At 44.8% G+C, this 20463-nt stretch overlaps 1 protein-coding gene across 2 annotated transcripts in view; it reads left to right on the plus strand.

The window, feature by feature from the left end:
- LOC126470606 (uncharacterized) overlaps window positions 1-20463 on the plus strand; it is a 370403-nt gene that overhangs the window by 127637 nt on the left and 222303 nt on the right. Inside the window, exon 1 of one of the 2 annotated variants that reach the window (XM_050098563.1) lies at window positions 18931-19007. The exons of the other annotated variant lie outside the window; for it this stretch is intronic. Within the exon in view, the coding sequence (XP_049954520.1) occupies window positions 18954-19007 (54 nt within the window). The 5' untranslated portion in view covers window positions 18931-18953. Of the gene's footprint in view, window positions 1-18930; window positions 19008-20463 lie in introns of those variants that run through there. 2 annotated transcript variants of the gene reach the window in all.

The raw sequence follows: 20463 nt of genomic DNA on the forward strand, positions 1-20463 counted from the left end.
CTAGCCACCAAGCGGTGTGTGGCGGTGTGGCGGAGGGCGCAATTCGCGCCAGTCATATCCTCCCCCCCCCCCCCCCCCCTGTTCCACTCGCGAATCGCGCCTGGAAAAAACGACTGTCTGAACGCCTCACTACGAGCTCTTATTTCCCTTATCTTTGAATGATGATCGTTACGCGATGTGAAAGTTGGTGGTAATAATACAAGCTCTACATCCTCGGTGAAGATCGGATTTCGGAATTTAGTGAGCAGCCCGTTCTGTTTAGCGCGTCATCTATCTGCAAGTGTGTCCCACTTCAAACTTTCTATGAGATTTGTAACGCTCTCGCGATGACTAAATGTACCAGTCACGAATCTTGCCGCTCTTCTTTGGACCTTCTCAATCTCTTGAATCAGACCCAACTGGTAAGGGTCGCATATAGACGAACAGTACTCTAAGACTGGACGAACTAACGTATTGTAAGCTATTTTCTTTGTTGAAGGACTGCATCGCTTCAGGATTCTACCAATAAACCGCAATCTAGAGTTCGCCTTACCCGTTACTTGTGTAATCTGATCATTCCATTTGAGATCATTTCGAACAGTCACACCCAGATACTTGACGGATATTACCGCTTCCAAAGACTGATCATTTATTTTGTACTCATACATTAATGTGGATGTTCGCCTTGATATACGCAGTAGATTTTACTTACTAATATTGAGAGATAACTGCCAGTCATTACACCACACATTTATTTTCTGCAAATCCTCATTGATTTGTTCACAACTTTCGTGTGATACTACTTTCCTGTGGATTACAGCATCATCGGCAAACAGTCTAAGGCCGCTGTCAGTACCATCAACCAGACCGTTTATGTAAATCTGAAAAAAATTACGTAATTAATGATTTGTTTGTTTGCAGAAACATGCGTGCAGTCGTTGTACACACTGAAATCCTCACGCCACATTACCGTAGCTCAAGGAGCCAAAACAAAACGGCGCAGCCCACTGATAAAGTGGAGCACCGTGCATAATTAGTTTGAACGTCTGAATCGGGACAACGCTAGAAGAATCCATCTTGAGTTGATGGACCTTTACGGCAACAACGCGCTATCGTGTGACACACTGGTTAGATGGCGCAGACGCTTCCAGTCTGGTCGGACAAGTCACAGTGACAGAGAACGAAGCGGCGGCCATCTCTCTGTGAAGAACCGGGTATCACAAGGAAAGTGGAGGCCCTGCTGCTACATCGTGGTGCTGGTGCACTGTGCCGTCGAGATTTCGATGTGGAACACAATTGCAGATACATGGTGTCTCTCTTAAGAGGCGTCGGGCGCATTTTATCATGTGTTTCGACAGATATTTGCAATTTTGTTCTTGCAACGTGTAGCTGGAGTCAACCCAAACTAGTGCTGCACATCACGTGTTCATCCGACGCCCAGCGATGATGGAAAGCGTCGGTTTGTATCCCGCTACAAACAAAATGACTTTTAAGGTGGAGTCTTACGGATACATTCGACAGACTTGTCCCAGATTAGTCTAGTGCGATATTCGTTTTACATATATATGTTTTAAAAGGGACGGTGAAACACGAAGAGTAAACGAGTACTCCAGCAGTGACAACACCACCTCGGCCCGAGCCGACAGCTGCCGCCATGCAACAGTGGCGCTGCTGAATCGCTGCTGTAGTACTGGTTTATTCTTCGTGTAATATCGGAAAAATTTCATTTCCATTTATTCGCGATAACACCGTTGAAATTATGAAACAGTCAACAAAGAAATTCGCTTAATGTACAAGTTAGTTGTTTCGCTTGTTTGCAACAGGATTTTGTAGATGTCTCTATGGCAACGCCTCTTCATAGCTCTGTGGTCAGCTATTGTTTTCGCCTACCGACGCTTACGCTTCGCAATTGAAATCTGTCAAAAGCGCTGCGAGCTGTCAGGTATTTCCTGAAGTTGATTTTACTGTAGGAGTGTCTTAACAGCGCCGAATAAATGTATTAAAATTTAATGAACGGTGCGGCATTTTTTCACGCATCTCAGCGTTTATGACGTCATATCACTTGAACTATGTATCGAACATTGATGTATTTGTGTAGGTACATTCAGCAGCATATATGGATGCTGTCTGCGAAATATATTCCGAATAGAGATAGTAGCGCAGACGTAATAAATTCAAACGTCTTGCATGATGCAGTTGCTTTTCATGCATGTAATTTTTTATGGCTTCATATCTCCTGAACTATGATAAGCTGGTGGTTGTTACCCCTACTGTTATACTTACCTGACAGTAATGAATATGTGTACCAAGGTTGGATGAGATCGGTCTGGTGGTGTAGGGGATGTGAAAAACACACACACATTCAGTTTTATAAAATGCAAGATCGCATTACTTACTATAAACATTCACATTGCCGATTTCGGCATATTAACTGCCAGTTTCAGATGTGACAAAAAGTCCATAAATGGGTTCGTTATAACCCATATGAAAATTGTATTTCTTTTGTCATAGCTTTTAATTTTCTAGAATTCCTTGCCATTTTCGAGAGTGTTAGTTTTCATGTTACTTTATTCTCCGAAAGTTAACTGAAAAATTTTGAAATTTATGTATGTAAATATATAAATGCTTTCATTTTATATATTTATAAATTGTGTTTTGGAGAAGGTAGTTCGAGAATGGAGGAAGGCCATCAATACTAAAGGGATTCAACTAGGGAGAAATCCAAACAAGATCACTGTCGACTGTTTAGCCTTCGCAGATGACATGGCATTGATTACAGATTCACTGGACAATGCCCAAGAACAAATAAGAGAACTACAAAAACAAGCAGCCAAAGTAGGACTACAAATATCCTATGAAAAAACAAAGTTTATGACAAACATCTGTGATGCTCCTCAAAATATTGCAGTTGACAACAACACAATACACAAAACAGATTCCTTTAAATACCTAGGAGAGTGGATTACATACAATGCCAAAGAAAAGATAGCTATAGAAACTAGAGTGTACAAAATGGAAAGAGTGTTTCATATGACCAAAAACGTTTATAATAAAAACTCCTTGTCCTGGAACACGAAATTAAGACACTACCAAACAGTGGCCAGACCTGAAGCTCTCTATGCGGCAGAAACACTTAAACTAACAAGAAATGGAGATCTTGAGAAACTAGAGAAGGTCGAAAGAAGAATTTTAAGGAAAATACTGGAAGCTAAAAGAAACGATAATGCTGAATACAGGTTAAGACCAAACAGAGAGCTATATCTGAAAACGGAGAAACTAACTGATGTAATGAGGAAGAGGGGACTACAGTTTTTTGGACATATATTCAGAATGGATAACAACAGACTAACCAAGCGGATGTTCACATTACTCAATAGCTACAAATCCAAGCCAGCATGGTTCATAGAGACTGAAAAGGACATTGAAAATGCTGGAGTTAAAACAGACACAATAGAAAACAGAACACATTTCAGAAAGGCAGTTCAAAAGGCAGAATTTCAGGAGAGAAAGAAAATAACTAAACGAAAGTGGACTCAAGAAGAAAGAGAACAAAACTCTAAAAGGATGAAGGAAATTTGGAAACTGAAGAAATCTAATACAATGAAGAGTAGCCAAAGTTGATTCATCGTACCCTCCAAATGGGTTATTCGAAAGAAAAAATATGCTTTCACTAAAATACATTTTGTGTAGGTGGTATCCCACAGCTCGATAATACTTGAAAAAAGCACTCCGTCTTCAGGCCACAAGTGGCCCATCGGGACCATCCGACCGCCATCTTCGGTGATTTGACGGGAACCGGTGTATCCACTGCGGCAAGGCTGTTGCCATAATACTTGAAAACGTTATGTTTTAACCTCCAAGAGCTGCTGATAAATAACTCTTTATTTACAATCGGTTTCAATCTTCAGATCGTCTTCCTGTATCTTGAAGTTATTTACAACAGCCTTTATGGCAGCATTAATACTGTGTCGTCAGATAACTGAAAAGTCATTCTGCATCACTAACGCCAATAGTAAAATACATTGTGCCGTCGACAGTAAAATGTACCAACACTGTTAATCATTGTCTAATGTTTTACTCTAGTTCGATTTTTACGTGTGAGGCACTCAGCGTATCCGCTTATAACAACAGATGAAGGTTAACAGTGTTTTATTTGCAACATTTAGTTACACCTTCCCGCTACATTTCTACTTAGTCGCCGCTCCGACTTAGATATTTGTCGTTTCATAGTACCAAATTTCCAACGCCCTCGTCATAGAAGTAACAAAACATAGAAGAAACTGTGATTTCCGCTAATTCTCTACGTTGATCCGCAGTTCGCTGTCTGTGTCAAAATGCTGTTGTCATAGCCATCGGTCCATGTGAACGAAGAGATGTATGTCTGAGGGAACCATGTCTGGGCTGTATTGTGAATGACGAATCGCTTCCAGCCGCGCGGGATTAGCCGAGCGGACTCAGACGCTGCAGTCATGGACTGTGCGGCTGGTCCCGGCGGAGGTTCGAGTCCTCCCTCGGGCATGGGTGTGTGTGTTTGTCCTTAGGATAAATTAGGTTAAGTAGTGTGTAAACTTAGGGACTGATGACCTTAGCAGTTAAGTCCCATAAGATTTCACACACATTTGAACATTTTTGAATCACTTCCCATCGACAACGCTGCAGGAGTGTCTTCATTGGCCCTTCAGTGTGCGGTCTAGAATTGTCATGAAGAAGTAAACGCATCACAGTTATGTTATGTGGACTGCATGAAATCATGAGAGATTCCTCCACAAGATATCACACTCTCCGGAGGCACTATTTTCTAGCGTCTTTAAGAGCTCACTATCTGCTCAGAATTGAATAGACGCGATAGACGGGTATACTAGACATTACGCAATATATCTGCGCAAAGCTTCACCGGATTTTCGCTGTGATTTTAATTTCAGTGCCGATCGGAAGTTGTAAAATAATAATAATACAGCAACTCGCACGTTTATCTATTAACTGTGTAATGCATTAATGGCAGTGATGGAGGATGGTTTTTGTGTTATTAATGATGTAATGCAGACAGTTGTAAACAACTTTAAGATGTGTGAAGAAGATCAGAGGTCGAAACCGGTCGTAAATAAAGAATTATCGATCAGCAGCTCTTGGTAGGTGAAACGTGAGGTTTTTTGAGCGAAATATTTTTTCTTCGGGGGAAAGGGAGGTTTGGTGAGTCCTTCCCCTCCGTTGCCTTGGTTGCTCTGGAGAGAGGAATACGTGTCGGCTAAAGGCACACAGCTGGAGCAAGCTGGACGCGAGCGTGCAGAAAGGACGAGGTGCGCCTGCCGAGGCTGCTACCCGCACGGCAGGTGACATCAGCGTGCAGCGTAGCGCGGTCAGCGGGGCAAGGCCGCAGCCAAGCTTTCCCCGCGACACGCGGCGCTGCCCAGCCTAATACGGACGGACTCTTTGTCATTCAGGACCACCTGCGCTTGCGCAGACGACAGGCACTGCCGTTGACACTATCATCGCTGACTCCAGGGAGCGCCCTACAAGCATCACCAGTGGCGAAAACCGACCTGAAGTACACTCCCACTGCAACTCCTAGTCAGGGTTTAATAGTCTTAGTCTTTTATCTGTATGGATCTACAGCTGCTGTAAATTTCTTATGGAAACTCATTTTCCTGCTCGTACTAGAAATAATCACTTTATTTCAATATACGACAATGCCCAATTAGCTTGGCCATTAACAATTACACCACAGTAAAAATTGATATGTGATTCACATGCTGTAACCATAACAATGTGGCGAAGAAGAAACATATATTGACGCCCCTACGCCATGTATGTTTCAACTTAAGTAACTACGTTTTCGTTTTTTTACTGTGATATGTTTGCTGGTACAGTGACAAAACCTGTGTATGGATTCCACTGTTCTCTTTTTCTATATGTGCATTAAATCTGTGATAGCAGTGCCCGCTCGTACTGTAGTTGTGCGAAACTGCTATTAGGAACGTCATCACGTGTTTGCGATACCACTACACTGTTTTATGGGTCGTTACGAGTTACAGGCTGAACAATTTCTTGTAGTGATATTACTTCATAAAACCTAAGGGGTTAAAGTTTGGTAATTGCATATTATTGAAGTAAAACTGTTGCTTGAAAATAAAACAACATTATGCTCAATAAAATGACCTTCTGCAAGAAACTTAATGGCCTTTAATTCTACACTTGTACTCTGCTATATAATACAGGATAGGAGAGTGTTTGTCAAATGGCTTCTCGTTTGCCCTTCTGCTTGCTGTTGTTATGGTCCTTGTGCCTTTATCGTCTTTACCTGAGCGATATGTAGGGGACGTAATTTCGTAATCATCCTTTGACGTTTTAGCTCCTTTTACTTTCCGTGTTTGCTAAGAAAAGCTGGGTAGGAATTCAGCCTTATCCAACATAGTACTCAACTAGCTTTGTTTTACATAAACATGTTTCAGCACCATCTCTGCTATTCAATGCTTTTTTATTTATTCTTTTTCTCACGTGCCTCTGTCAGTTGGCGGTTTTATATCTAACATGAATTTTACAGTGTTTTTTTCCTCTGGCCTAGCTTCCGTTGTTTAGGACATGTCAAAACACCTATTTCTTCTTCTGTTACCGTTTTCACCCGTTACATTATCAGCAAAACCAAGTTCCTCGTTGCCACTATTACACACACCAAAATTTACAATTATGCAACAAACAGTATTTCACAGTGGTAGCAAGTAAACTAGTATCAGGAACTCTTACACAGTGTAAAAGGGCTGTTCTACAAGAAAGAATTTCAATCAGACACTCTAAGACCAAAAAAGGCAACACGACACACCACGAAGAAATTATGTAAATGGTACGGGACGGAAATCGGCAGATGTGAGTACCGGGCGTGAGTCGTGCTTCGGTAGCTCAGATGGTAGAGCACTTGCCCGCGAAAGGCAAAGGTCCCGAGTTCGAGTCTCGGTCGGGCACACCGCTTTAATCTGCCAGGAAGTTTCATATCAGCGCACACTCCGCTGCAGAGTGAAAAATCTCATTCTGGAAACATCCAGCAGGCTGTAGCTAAGCCATGTCTCCGCAGTATCCTTTCTTTCAGGAATGTTAGTTCTGCAAGGTTCGCAGGAGAGCTTCTGTAAAGTTTGGAAGGTAGGAGACGAGATACTGGCAGAAGTAAAGCTGTGAGTAGCGGGCGTGAGTCGTGCTTCGGTAGCTCAGATGGTAGAGCACTTGCCCGCGAAAGGCAAAGGTCCCGAGTTCGAGTCTCGGTCCGGCACACAGTTTTAATCTGCCAGGAAGTTTCATATCAGCGCACACTCCGCTGTCCGCTGCAGAGTGAAAATCTCATTTTAGATGTGATGTACATGTACAGACAAAAAATTTATTACAGTTTCAAAAAAAAAAAAAAAAGGATGATTTATTGAAGAGAAAGAGCTTCGCAAATTAAGCAAGTCAATAGCGCGTTTGTCCATCTCTCGCCCTTAAATAAGCAGTTACTCGGCGTGTATTGATTGATAGCGTTGTTGGATGTCTTCCTTAGGGATATCATGCCAAATTCTGTCCAATTGATCGTGAAAATGTCGAGATGACTGGTGGGTCGTGCCGATAAGGCTCCAAACTTTCTCAGTTGGGAAGACTTCTTACCGCGTCAATTCAGTATAAAACCTCGAGCTTTCGATGATTTGTGGAAATGCTTTTGTATTGATTCTTTTTCTCCCATACCTCAATCAGTTGGCAGGAGCACCTGACAGTCAAAATTGCTGCTGTTTTGGCCTTATATAGCACAAAGACGGGTTCTGATTGGTCGATAGTTACGTCATGCTGTCGCAAATGATGTCAACGCCTGCGATGGTGGCGCCACCGTTCCCACCGTAGCGTAAACATTGCGACGAATATCTCTGCCTCTTCCTGCATCGATAGCTCGCTTCCGTGACCGCTAAGATCACATCCACCGACACGATTGAAAGTTTTCTTACACATTCTTGTTTCTACATTCTTTAATTATAGAGTCCCAATATGTGGATCCTGAGACAAAACTTTTGTTTCTTCAAACAGTATTTTCTGTTTGTTTGTGAGGCTGTAACTTCAGACTTCTCCAGTTCTGGATTTTTACTATGCCGTTGATATTCTGCACAGCGCCGGACGCTGTGGCCAAGCGGTTCTAGGCTCTACAGTCCGGAACCGCGCGACTGCTACGGTCGTAGGTTCGAATCCTGCCTCAGGCATGTCCTTAGGTTCGTTAGGTTTAAGTAGTTCTAAGTTCCAGAGGACTGATGACCTCAGATATTAAGTCCCATAGTGCTCAGAGCCATTTGAACCGTACTTTGCGGTCGGAAACGGTGCGAATGTAGTTGCTTACGCATTCATATGGGATTTTGTAAATCCCAGGAATCCTGAAGCCGAGAGTGTACTTAACCGGGCGTAGCATCTGCTTTATCTTCTTAGGAGGTCGGAAAATACATATGATACCTCATCTTCGCAGGACTCTCCATATTTTGCTGGACGTAGCGCCGCAGAAGGGAAGGAATGCGGCCGGTGGCTCAGCGCGTGAATATTCAACATTTTCACGTTTCCTTTTCTTGGAGAGCGCTGTGACCCGCAGCCGTCCTTGTTGACAACACGTTTATGGTCTGACCACAAGGGGTAGAAGCTCTTGAGCACTTCCAGGAATATATGAACAGCACGCACCCAAACATCCAGTTCACCGTCGAGACAGAGAAAGAGAGAAGGCTGCCATTTTTAGATGTTCTGTGTACAACAAAAGGCGAACGAACGCCTCGGACACTCAATTTTCGCCATCCAGTCCGGAAGAGAGCATAATCCTTTTTTTCGCAACAATCTTTTGACTGGTTTGATGAGGCCTGCCTCGACCCCAAATCCAGAATTATTTGTTGCTCCGCCTCGGAAACTGCGCGGGCAGCGCGGCGTATTGTGAACCGAAGATGCCCGGGCCCGATTTGCAGCCGGATCGAATATGTTCTCCGCTCGGCGACTACGTGTTGTCCTTATGTTCGTATCGTTAGAAATGACATTCGTTACTGAGGTCGCTGCATGGGTATGTCCCAAAAGCCAATAAATTAAAAAAAAAATTTGCTTATATATTCCAGTGTCTCTCGTTACCTACAGTTTTTGCCTTCTACGACTCGGTATATCCCAAAAGCCAATAAATTTAAAAAAATATTTGTTTATATATTCCAGTGTCTCTCGTTACCTACAGTTTTTACCTTCTACGGCTCTTTATATTACTATCAAAACTATTCCCTCATGTCTTAAACACATGTCCCATTATCCTATCCCTTCTTCTACATTCATGCTCATAAATTAAGGATAATTGCAGAATGTAGTGCCACACAACGTGGCACTACACAAAATTGGCGCTAATAGCATAGGCACATAGGGAACACACACGACACGGATCTGAGAAAACCGTCACAAAATTCATGTGCTACAAAACGCCACTGTTTCCTGTGCATATACCCCGACATCAATATGGGATATGATCACCGTGCACACGTACACAGGCTGCACAACGGGTTGGCATACTCTTGATCAGGTGGTCGAGCAGCTGCTGGGGTATAGTCTCCCATTCTTACACCAGTGCCTGTCGGAGCTCCTGAAGACGTGTAGCGATACGTCGACCGAGAGCGTCCCAGACATGCTCGATGGAGTTTAGGTCTGGAGAACAGGCAGGCCACTCCATTCGCCTGATATCTTCTGTTTCAAGGTACTCCTCCACGATGGAAGCTCGGCGGGGCCGTGCATTATCATCCATCAGGAGGAAGGTGGGACCCACTGCACCACTGAAAAGGCGGATATACTGGTGCAAAATGACGTCCCGATACACCTGACCTGTTACAGTTCCTCTGTCAAAGACATGCAGGGGTGTCCGTGCACCAATCATAATCCCACCCCACACCACCAAACCACGACCTCCATACAGGTCCCTTTCAAGGGCATTATGGGGGTTGGTATCTGGTTCCTCGTTCACACCAGATGAAAACCCGGCTAGAATGACTGTTCAGGCTATACCTGGACTCGTCCGTGAACATAACCTGGGACCACTGTTCAATGACCATGTACTGTGTTCTTGACGCCAGGCTTTTCGAGCTCTCCTGTGACGAGGGGTCAGTGGAATGGACCTTTCAGGTCTCCGGGCGAATAAACCATGTCTGTAGACTGTGTGTCTGGAGACAAGTGTTCCAGTAGCTGCGGTAAGGTCCCAGAAAGGCTACCTGCAGTACTCCGTGGCCGCCTGTGGGCACTGATGGTGAGATATCGGTCTTCTTGTGGTGTTGTACACTGTGGACGTCCCGTACTGTAGCGCCTGGACGCGTTTCCTGCCTGCTGGAATCGTTGCCATAATCTTGAGATCACACTTTGTAGCACACACAGGGCCTATGCTACGACCTGCTGTGTTTGACCAGCCCCCATTCGCCCTAGTTTTCTACCCCTCATAACGTCATCAATATTTGTCCTCTGAGCCATTTTCAACACACAGTCACCATTAGCACGTCTGAAAACTTCTGCACACTTACTCGCTGCACCGTAGTCTGACATGCACCAACACACCTCTGCGTATGTGGACTGCTGCCAGCGCCATCATGCGACGACCACAGGCCAGATGCACCGCATTGTCATACTCCGAGTTGATTTAAACCCGCAAACCGCCCACCAGAGCGTTGTTTCACCATGTATCAGCATTACCCTTGATTTATGAGCATGAGTGTAGTTAGGGCTCGCCATATGCCCCTTTCCTTACAGACCCTCAGGAGCACCTCATTTGTTAACAGTCCACTTAATTTCCATTATACTTTTATAGCACTACATCTCAAACACTCCGATTCGCTTCTCTTCCGGCTTTCCCACAGTCCATGATTCAGTTCCATACGATGTTGTGCTCCAACTCGTACCTCACCTGCTCTTTCCCCGTTCAAGATTAGACGGTGCGCTGAAAGCATTAATGAGGCGGTACTGTGCTTATCTGGTTTCTCTTATCTTCACGACTTCTGGTGGATTATGTTCCACCGACGGGAGGGCGTATCTTTTGATGCTCATAATCCGCACGCCTCTAACTTGTTGAGGCAGAGCATCAGAAAGCACCAGCGTGGACTCCGCTTCGCTCGCCTTGCAAGTTACGTAAAGGGGGCAAACGCCGTGTTGGCATACTCATCTTAATCCCCTTGTGTTTCTTTCCGTCTTTTCCAAGTCAATAGGTAATGCTCTTAGGAGGAGTAATTATTCGATCCGAACGTAAATCCGGAGAGTAATGTAATACGTGCCAATTACGATCGCCATTCTCGCGAGCCAGTGCGCGATGCATGGAATCTGGGACACTCCTTTATGAGGTTGGGGGGAGTTTTTGCAGATCGGAGTTTAATGGGGAAGTCAAGAATGCTTCCACTGCACAAAACTTTCACGGGATCTGCAATTACATCACTCGTCGTCAATCGGCCAGATACTATAAAGATATATTTCTACCAAAAGACAGCAGGAAAGAGAGGGCTCTAATCAGTTGAGGGCAAAACCACTGAGAATGCACTTGAGCAAAACACAAGTTAATCATTGTGCGGCCACTGCACAGACTGGACAAGATGTTCAAATGTTTAACAAATTTGGTGAGTTGTTCGGAACTCATGAAACTACGAATCCGATCGTGGAGCCTCATCGAGGAAAGAAGAAAATTTCTTTGCGACAAAGGCGCGGAGTGTTGTCTACAGTTCCGACGTGCGTGAGACGATATGCGTCTTTTGCTACGCAGCTACTCGAAATTTTACGATGGTAACTTTGCTGTGGTGATCGCTGATAGGCAGTTACGACTTCTCCTTATCTACGTATGTACTCCGGAAGTATTGTACAGAGCAGAGCAGACGGAGGGTAAATTGTACTATTTCATTACTAATGTCATCAATTTTCTTTTCTATTCCATTCGAGTATTAAGCGAGGGAAAAATTACTGTCTGCATCTGTGAGGGCCCTAACTCTCTTATATTACTTCATTACACTTCGTAGGTACAATGTCTGTAACAATGTTGGTGATCGCCATATCAAGCCTTTGTTGTAATACAGCAGTACTGTTCTGTACGTACAGCATGCTGGGTTGTTTTCTGTTTTGGAATAATGTAAACATGTCATGTCGAAGTGTTAATACAAACAAGTGTTCTTAAGTCATAAATGGGTGTTTCATTATGTTTCCTTTCGAATTGTTACCTACTAATTGTACTGCGTCACGCCTAATTCATTTCCTCGAGCAGAAGTAGATGGGTTAGACATCTGAATTAAAACCATCATAGAATGAAAACGGTACGCTTGCAGATACTGGTTCGTACGCAAGATATTATGTACTCACTCCCCTCTACAAGTCCTAGAAATTTATAACGGAAATTTACGAACTTTTTTTGTTTCTGAGATTTGTTTGGGAGGGAGGGGGGGTGATTTTTGTACGATAACTTTCGCCCAATTGTTGTCCATTATGTATGTGTGTCGCAAAAACAAAAAAAAAAAAAAAACAAAAAAAAAAAAAAACTGGAGCGTGTGGACCACATTACTTACATGCTCTCGAGGATTCGCCCAGTTATCAGTGAGAGAAAAGGGACTGTTACACCGTTACATCATTTTTCATTTATTGTCTCGCTTTCGTTGCAGTGTTTGCATAAAATCAGGGTTGCGTACATCTGTTCAACGTCACTGCTACCAACGCTGTTTTAAAATGCTTATACACCATGTCTCTGTGTGTGGCATATAGCCTGTTCTTTCTGCCCTCGTATCCTGTCCTGAGTCGGAAATAATTAACCGTCACTGAATTAACCCGAGACGGGAGGGGATGAACTTCTGCTGCATCATCACAAGAAGGCTGACAACTGAACAACACCTCTGGATCCAATGCGAGAAATCATATCTGGTCTGACACCTCCAATTGCCCGATAACATCTCTCTCTCGGCGTTGTGTCGTATCAACTGGTTTGCTGTATTATAACAGTTTTATGAATACAGTAAATATTTTCGGCCGTGAATATATCGGCGTGACCATTTCAACGCTGCATAAATTCATAAATGTGTCCAAACTTTCAAATAAAGTCATATGACGATATTTCCGGTTTCAAATTGCTTCACATCTGTAACTTGAAGAATTTAATCTGCATGAAAATAAGTAATTACTTTTGAATGCATTATGGGAGTGACAGTGATCAATGTGTCACAAATATTTACTATCAAAAACAGTCTTGATCACAATTTATTTATTACAGTGACCGGTTTCGACCACTACTGTGGTCATCTTCAGACCTACAAGTCATATACAAAGTTTTAATTAGAGGGCTACATACATTAAAGAAAATACATAAAGCTGTAAAACGATTAATTACCAATGAGTAAGAACCTCCTTCTGCTGGAGAATCACTACTGGAGAAACCAGCGCACGTCTTACTATATATAATGGAGATTCCGCCCACTTCTGACGGAATGATGTTGTTACTAACCAGTGGGTTATAGGTCGAATAACAATGTAAAATTTCTTAGTTAAAAGAACATTGTCAAGAAATAAAAATAAACACACACTAAACTTAGCTAATTTAACAGCTATTGTCAATTAAGAAGCGTTGAAAATATTTAACCTTGTAGGATAAATGAACTTCATTTTGACAGTACATGGGTTGCCCTCTCAAGGCCTGTTAGTGAACCATTTGGAACCACTGGTTGCCATGGTGAAGTTGGACGCCGTTCCAAAGATGAGGCAGCAGGCTTCTTTCTAACGAAGTTGTTGCGAAAGTGGAATGGCAAAGACTGCCACACCTTTGCACTGACGTTTATCCTCGCCATGGCAACCACTAGTTTGCCTATCGACTTTACAACTTCAGTGGAAAGAAACCTGCTGTCTCATCGTTGGAACGGCGTCCAACTTCACCATGGCAACCAGTGGTTCCAAACGGTTCACTAACAGACCTTGAGAGGGCAACCCATGTACTGTCAAAACGAAGTTCATTTATCCTACATGTTTAAATATTTTTAACACTTCTTAATTGACAATAGCTGTTAAATAAGCTAAGTTTAGTGTGTGTTTATTTTTATTTCTTGACAATGTTCTTTTAACTAAGAAATTTTACATTGTTATTCGACCTGGTTAGTAACGACATCATTTCGTCAGAAGTGGGCGGAGTCTCCATTATATATAGTAAGACGTGCGCCGGTTTCTCCAGTAGTGATTCTCCAGCAGAAGGAGGTTCATACTCAATGGTAATTCATTGTTTTATAGCATTATGTATGTTCTTTAATGTATGTAGCCCTCTTATTAAAGCTTTGTATACGACTTGTAGGTCTGAAGATGACCACAGTAGTGGTCGAAACCGGTCACCGTAATAAATAAATTGTGATCAAGACTGTTTTTGATAGTAAATACATGAAAATAAGTGATTGTCCAGCCATACATTGTAATAAGTGTGTTTATCTTCTTCCTTGCGACTTGCCATTGCTCTATGGGGTCGTTATATTGGTTTTGGCAACGGTAGTGCCAGTTAGTGACTGGATGACTTTCCTGAATCCATCACTCCTCCGTGACGGAATCCGTGTACCCATCTATCTGTGTATGGAGTAAATCTCATGTTCAAGTGTTGAAATGTTTTCTAAATGTTTGTGTAACGTGTAGCTGAGGTGGGTCGTGGTACCAGCCCGTGATTTACCAAGCTGAACGCGGGAAACCGCCTAAAAACGACATACAGATTAGCCGGTATACCGGTCCCTGTCGTTAGTCCGCCGGGTGTATTCGACCTGGGACCGGCGCGCCTCCCCGAAGCCTAGAAGCGGCGCGTCAAGGCGCTCGGCTATCAGGGATGGTTGCATTGTAATATGTTCGTGTTACAGAAAAATGAACTCAAGCCATATGCGTAGAAAGTTCCCAGATTAAGGTCGCTGGTTATCTATTTCCCATACACTGACCTGCCAGAACATTATTACCACTGACCTACTATCGACATAAACCCGTCCAGGCCACAGAAGCGCCATCTGGCGAGGAATGACCGCTAGTCAGACACACGCGCAGTAGATGTAATGTAAGTGAGCGTTCCGTTCGTCTGTAGAATCGGAATGGCGTTCGATCTGCCTGAGTCTGATCGAGGACAGATTGTATTGCGCCGGAGGCTAGGCACGAGCTTTTTGGAACCTACACGATCTGCCGGCTGTTCGAGGACCGCTGTGGTGAGTGTCTTCCACGCGTGGCGAAACCAAAGTGAAAGGACGTCCAGATGTCGAGGAGTTGGACGGCCATCCCCCATTACTGCAGTCGGACGTCGTTTGCTGGGCAGGCTGGTAAAACAAGACAGGCGGCGAACTGTGGCGGAATTAGCGTCAGACTTTAATGCTGGGGTGAATACAAGTGTGTCTGGGCACACAGTGCACCGAACACTACTAACGATGGGCCTCCGCAGCCGACCACTCGTGCATGTGCCAATTTGACACCACGGCATGGCAACTACGACTGAAATAGGCAGTGACCATCGGCACCGGACGTTGATACAGTGGCAGAGCGTTGCATGGTCTGATGAATTCCTATAGCTTCTTCATCATGCCGATGGGAGGGTGCGAATCAGTCGTCTTCCATGGAAACAGCTCCTTGACACCTGTACTGCATCCGTGGGTCCAGCGGACCTCGTGCAAGACACCATAATGGCCAAGGAATATTGTACGCTGGTTACAGACCACGTACACCCCTTCATGGCGATCATGTTTCCCGGCGGCAGCAGCATTTTTCATCACGATAATGCGCCATGTCACAAGGCTAGGATTGTAATGGAGTGGTTCGATGAACACAGTGGTGAGTTACAATTGAGGTGTTGGCTCCCCAACTCGCCAGATCTGAACTCGATCGAACACATCTGGGTTATGAACGAATGTGGCGTCAGAGCTGATCGCCCATCGCCCATCGGCCATCTCCTCCCCCCTCTCCCGGAATTTACGGAAATTGGGTGACTTCTGTTTGCAGATGTGGTACCAATTCCCTCCAGCTTCTATGCCAAGAAGCGTCGTCGCTGTTATCCGTGCCAACTATTAGCTAGGTGGTCATAATGTTCTGGCTGATCAGTGCATATGAATTGAAGAAACAGCTTCACGAAACCGCCAGCCCGCAGATTACTCAAAAAATGTTCAAATGTGTGTGAAATCTTATGGAACTTAACTGCTAAGGTCATCAGTCCCTAAGCTTACACACTACTTAACCTAAGTTATGCTAACGACAAACACATACACCCATGCCCGAGGGAGGACTCGAACCTCCGCCAGGATCAGCCGCACAGTCCATGACTGCAGCGCCCTAGACCGTTCGGCTGATCATCGCGGGGCCGCATATTACTCTCATTTTAAATCTCAAACAGTCCAGTCGCGGTCAAAACATGCCACGAGTATAGAAAAGAGGAGAGAAGTGCTGACAAACTGAAACTTCGAGCCGAATCATGGGCGTATATGAATACTGTTATGATTCTCGTCGTCAGTTGTTATGATGACATGTGGCCAATGCTAAATAGAAACATATATTGCAGGTTTGGCAGTGACGTCGGTAAGGAGCTGGCTGCATAGTCTGTATCTGCAACGACTGAAATAATTAGTAGTCGTTGGTAAAAAATAATATATATTGTACTTGTGTTATAGGCTTCTTCGTATGTTGCATACATATAATTGGCAAAATGGTTCTGAGCACTATGGGACTTAACTTCTGAGGTCATCAGTAGCCTAGACTTAGAACTACTTAAACCTAACTCACGTAAGGACATCACACACACCCATGCCCGACGCAGGATTCGAACCTGCGACGTAGCGGTCGCGCGGTTCCAGACTGTAGCGCCCAGAACCGCTCGGCCACCCCGGCCGGCGTATTTACAAACATATCTAGGGAGGCATTGCATATGCCTTACTTGACTAAGCGCCTTCTTAGAGGTTGCTCACTATCAGCTGAAGGCTATGCTACATTCCTAGTTGACGTCCCGAGCATGAATGGACGAGAGCTCGCTAGATACTTGTCACAAGCCGCGGAGCGGCGCTAGTCGCGACTCGCGGGTCCAGCGATATCTATTACGACGGCGGTCGATATCTGCAACCCCTCACAAGTGTGGTATTGAACGTTGATACCACAAAAAGCTCAAATTCTAGCAACATCGGAAGGGCCGACATCTCTGTCGAACGCAAAGAACACGAGACATTTTGGCACAGTTTTTATAATGCCCACAAAATACATCCTTCCTTTTTTATCTTTTCGCCTCTGTCGCGATACTGTGTCGCAGATAATTTCGTGGCTGGCAGCTGCTTAACTCGCCTCCTGGAGGCACCCATTGAGGTACCCGACGAACGAATCCTTGCGTAACTTACCCGGTTTCGTACTCGTGTTTTGCTCCGTATCTTAACTCGTTTATGACAGCGAAAGCTGCTGTGTGAGCTGATAACCAAATACGTTTATTGTCAGTTTCGTTGTACCACAGACAGTTTGAGTAACAAAGGGCAGCTGTGAAATAATACCAGACACGGACGTGTTGGAATTTCTATCAAACTTCTAATTTCAAGATATGCTCTTTTTGCCACTGACACGAAATTTGCTAATGTTATCTTGTTGTTCTGCTAGCTTGGTTACAAAACTGATCCATTACAAAGTTCCGATTTCCATGGCCACTTCCTTTAATGCTTTGGTTCTAATATTTTCGACTGGGTACTTACTTGTCCCAGTAGCAGTTCATCCGGTAACTGGCTGAAAACAAAAACAACTCCGTAACTGCATAATTCTCAAATTTCGCCGCACTGTCCTAACGGATACGTTCGCCGTACGTCCCACCGTCATGTCTGCGGTTATTTCACGCAGTGTTGCTTGTCTGTTAGCACTGAAAACTTTACGCAAAAGCCGAAGCTCTCGGTCGTTAAATGAAGGCCGTCGGCCACTGTATTGTCCGCGGTGAGAGGTGACGCCTGAAATTTGCTATTTTCGGTACAGTCTTGATACTGTGGATCTCAGAGTAATGAACTCGCCAATGATATCCTAAACGGAATGTCACACGCGTCTAGTTTCAGCTACCACTCCGTATTCGAGATCTGTCAATTCCCAGAATCACGTCGGAAACGTTTTCACATGACAGCTCCGCCAATGCACTGTCCTTTTATATCTCGTGTACGCGATACTTGTTGTGTTGGCAGAAGAGCCAACACCGTATTACTAGTGGGGGCCGAAATGCACGCGTTTTAGCTCACGCAGGCTGGCGTGAGGAGGGAAGGACTCTACTGACGTGAGGTCTGGAACTTGATAAGGAATTAGAATTCAGAAAGCGGACGTAATTAGTTTGATACTTAACTTTAATCCATTAATAATAAACGTCGCTCTTGACGGTACATGATTCACAATATTATCTGTTCAGAATACATTCTTGAAGAATATGGCGCCTTGCTAGATCGTAGCAAATGACGTAGCTGAAGGCTATGCTAAACTGTCGTCTCTGCAATTGAGAGCGTCTGTAGACACTGAACCATCGCTAGCAAAGTCGTCGTACAACTGGGGCGAGTGCTAGGGAGTCTCTCTAGACTAGACCTGCCGTGTGGCGGCGCTCGGTCTGCAATCAGTGATAGTGGCGACACGCGGGTCCGACGTATACTAACGGACCGCGGCCGATTAAAAGGCTACCACCTAGCAAGTGTGGTGTCTGGCGGTGACACCACAATACTACCGCCATCTGTATGTGTGTAAATCGGTGTCCCATGACTGTTGTCACCTCAGTGTATGCTGGAGGTCTGCGATGTCGGTGGGTCGCAGGGTCCGGCCATTCTTCGTAAGATGGTCTGAGAACACACCGGCAGACGCCGGGCTGCAGCGGTGGCCTTGCTCCTGTCGAACAGCGGCGGCTGTGCAGACGTGCAGGTGCTTGCGACACGGCGTGCGTGAGCTGATTACGGTGAGCGTGACGTAACGCAGACGCTCGCTATCTGCGCAGCATCGCTCAGATAGCGAGCGGCGGCCGAGCGCTTCGCAGCGGCGGGATGGCGCCTCACAGGGGACCCACGCCCTCTCCGGACCGCTGCCCCACCTGCGGCGTGAGTACTCCAACCCACTCAACCAGCCGGTACCGCACGTCCGCTATACATGCTGTGGTATGCGACATGACGCGTGCGGAGGCGAGGATAGAATGCAACGTACTGACATTTGTCTTGCTTATATGTTTTTTGGGGTGTTGGTTTTAGAAATGCCTTTGTTTAGTCTGCAATAGTGGACCTCCGACTCCCAAATCCGCAACTCCCGTGCATATAAGTTGATTCTTAGATAGAAGCAAACAGTCACTGTTGATAATGCTGTTTATTTATACAAATAACGCCGGTATCGGTTTCGAACCGACAAGCTGTTCGCATTTAAAATAAATTTGTTTTAATGTAAACGACAAACGTAATCTAAAAGTGAGCAACCGTTTTGAAGATGAATCTCTCAGTCCGAAACCGGTAACGGCGCTATTTCTGCAAATAAATGGCGTTGTTAACAGTGTCTGGTTGTTTTCTTCTTTTCAAGGACAACTTGTGTTTTGCACAGAGCCACTGCCTCAAAATATCAGTTTTCGATCAAATAGCACCCCTATCGATATACTTGTGGTCTTTGACTGAAGGTTGTAGCTCCACGGATCTGTCTTTGTGTGAATGCCACCTTATCGCTGGTGGGGAGGTTTGTGTGTGTCAGTGATCCACTGAGCTATGCTGGCGGGATCTACGCTTCTGCTACAGACACTCATGCCAGACTGGTCAGTTGGTGAGATTACAAAAAGTGGTTCAAATGGCTCTGAGCACTATTGGACTTAACAAAAAATGGTTCAAATGGCTCTGAGCACTATTGGACTTAACTTCTGAGGTCATCAGCCCCTATAACTTAGAACTACTGAAGCCTAACTAACCTAAGGACATCACACACACCCATGCCCGAGGCAGAATTCGAACCTGCGACCGTAGCGGTCGCCCGGTTCCGGACTGAAGCGCCTAGAGCCGCTTGGCCATAACGGCCGGCGGTGAGATTACAGACGAAGTGTAGTCCTCCTAAGGGCTGCCTTCTTGGGAGTATGTGGGTGGCAACCAAATCGCTCCTTAGCTAAGCCTGACATTAGTTGTGCCAGGCTGCCTGTGTTTTCTTTTCCATCGGCCTCCCATGGCCAACTCTTGTTTCTTCGACCCCAACGGTATTAGGTTTCGAGGTCCGAGAATGCCTTTCAGTTTTCTCTTCACTATCTACTTGCAGGGGAGGCAGGGATGTGCGAACTGGTAGTGAAGGGAGCCCACCAAGGACAAGGAGACGCCGAAGAACAAAACCCTGGGCCTCCAGGTTGGGGATTCCTGGGTGACGTTTAGCATCCTGCCTGGGGTAAAAATTTCTAAGGCTGCTCATAGAAATAATAAGTCTCGGAATAGGACGAACAAATCTTTGAGTAATCTCTGTTTATTATATTTTGAGTACAAAAACTAAGACATCCTGCACCTGGCGTAGTCAGTATTGCCAACATATTAGTTAGTAAAA

This window comes from Schistocerca serialis, chromosome 1 (assembly GCF_023864345.2).
Source record: "Schistocerca serialis cubense isolate TAMUIC-IGC-003099 chromosome 1, iqSchSeri2.2, whole genome shotgun sequence".
Classification (NCBI taxonomy): Eukaryota; Metazoa; Arthropoda; class Insecta; order Orthoptera; family Acrididae; genus Schistocerca; species Schistocerca serialis.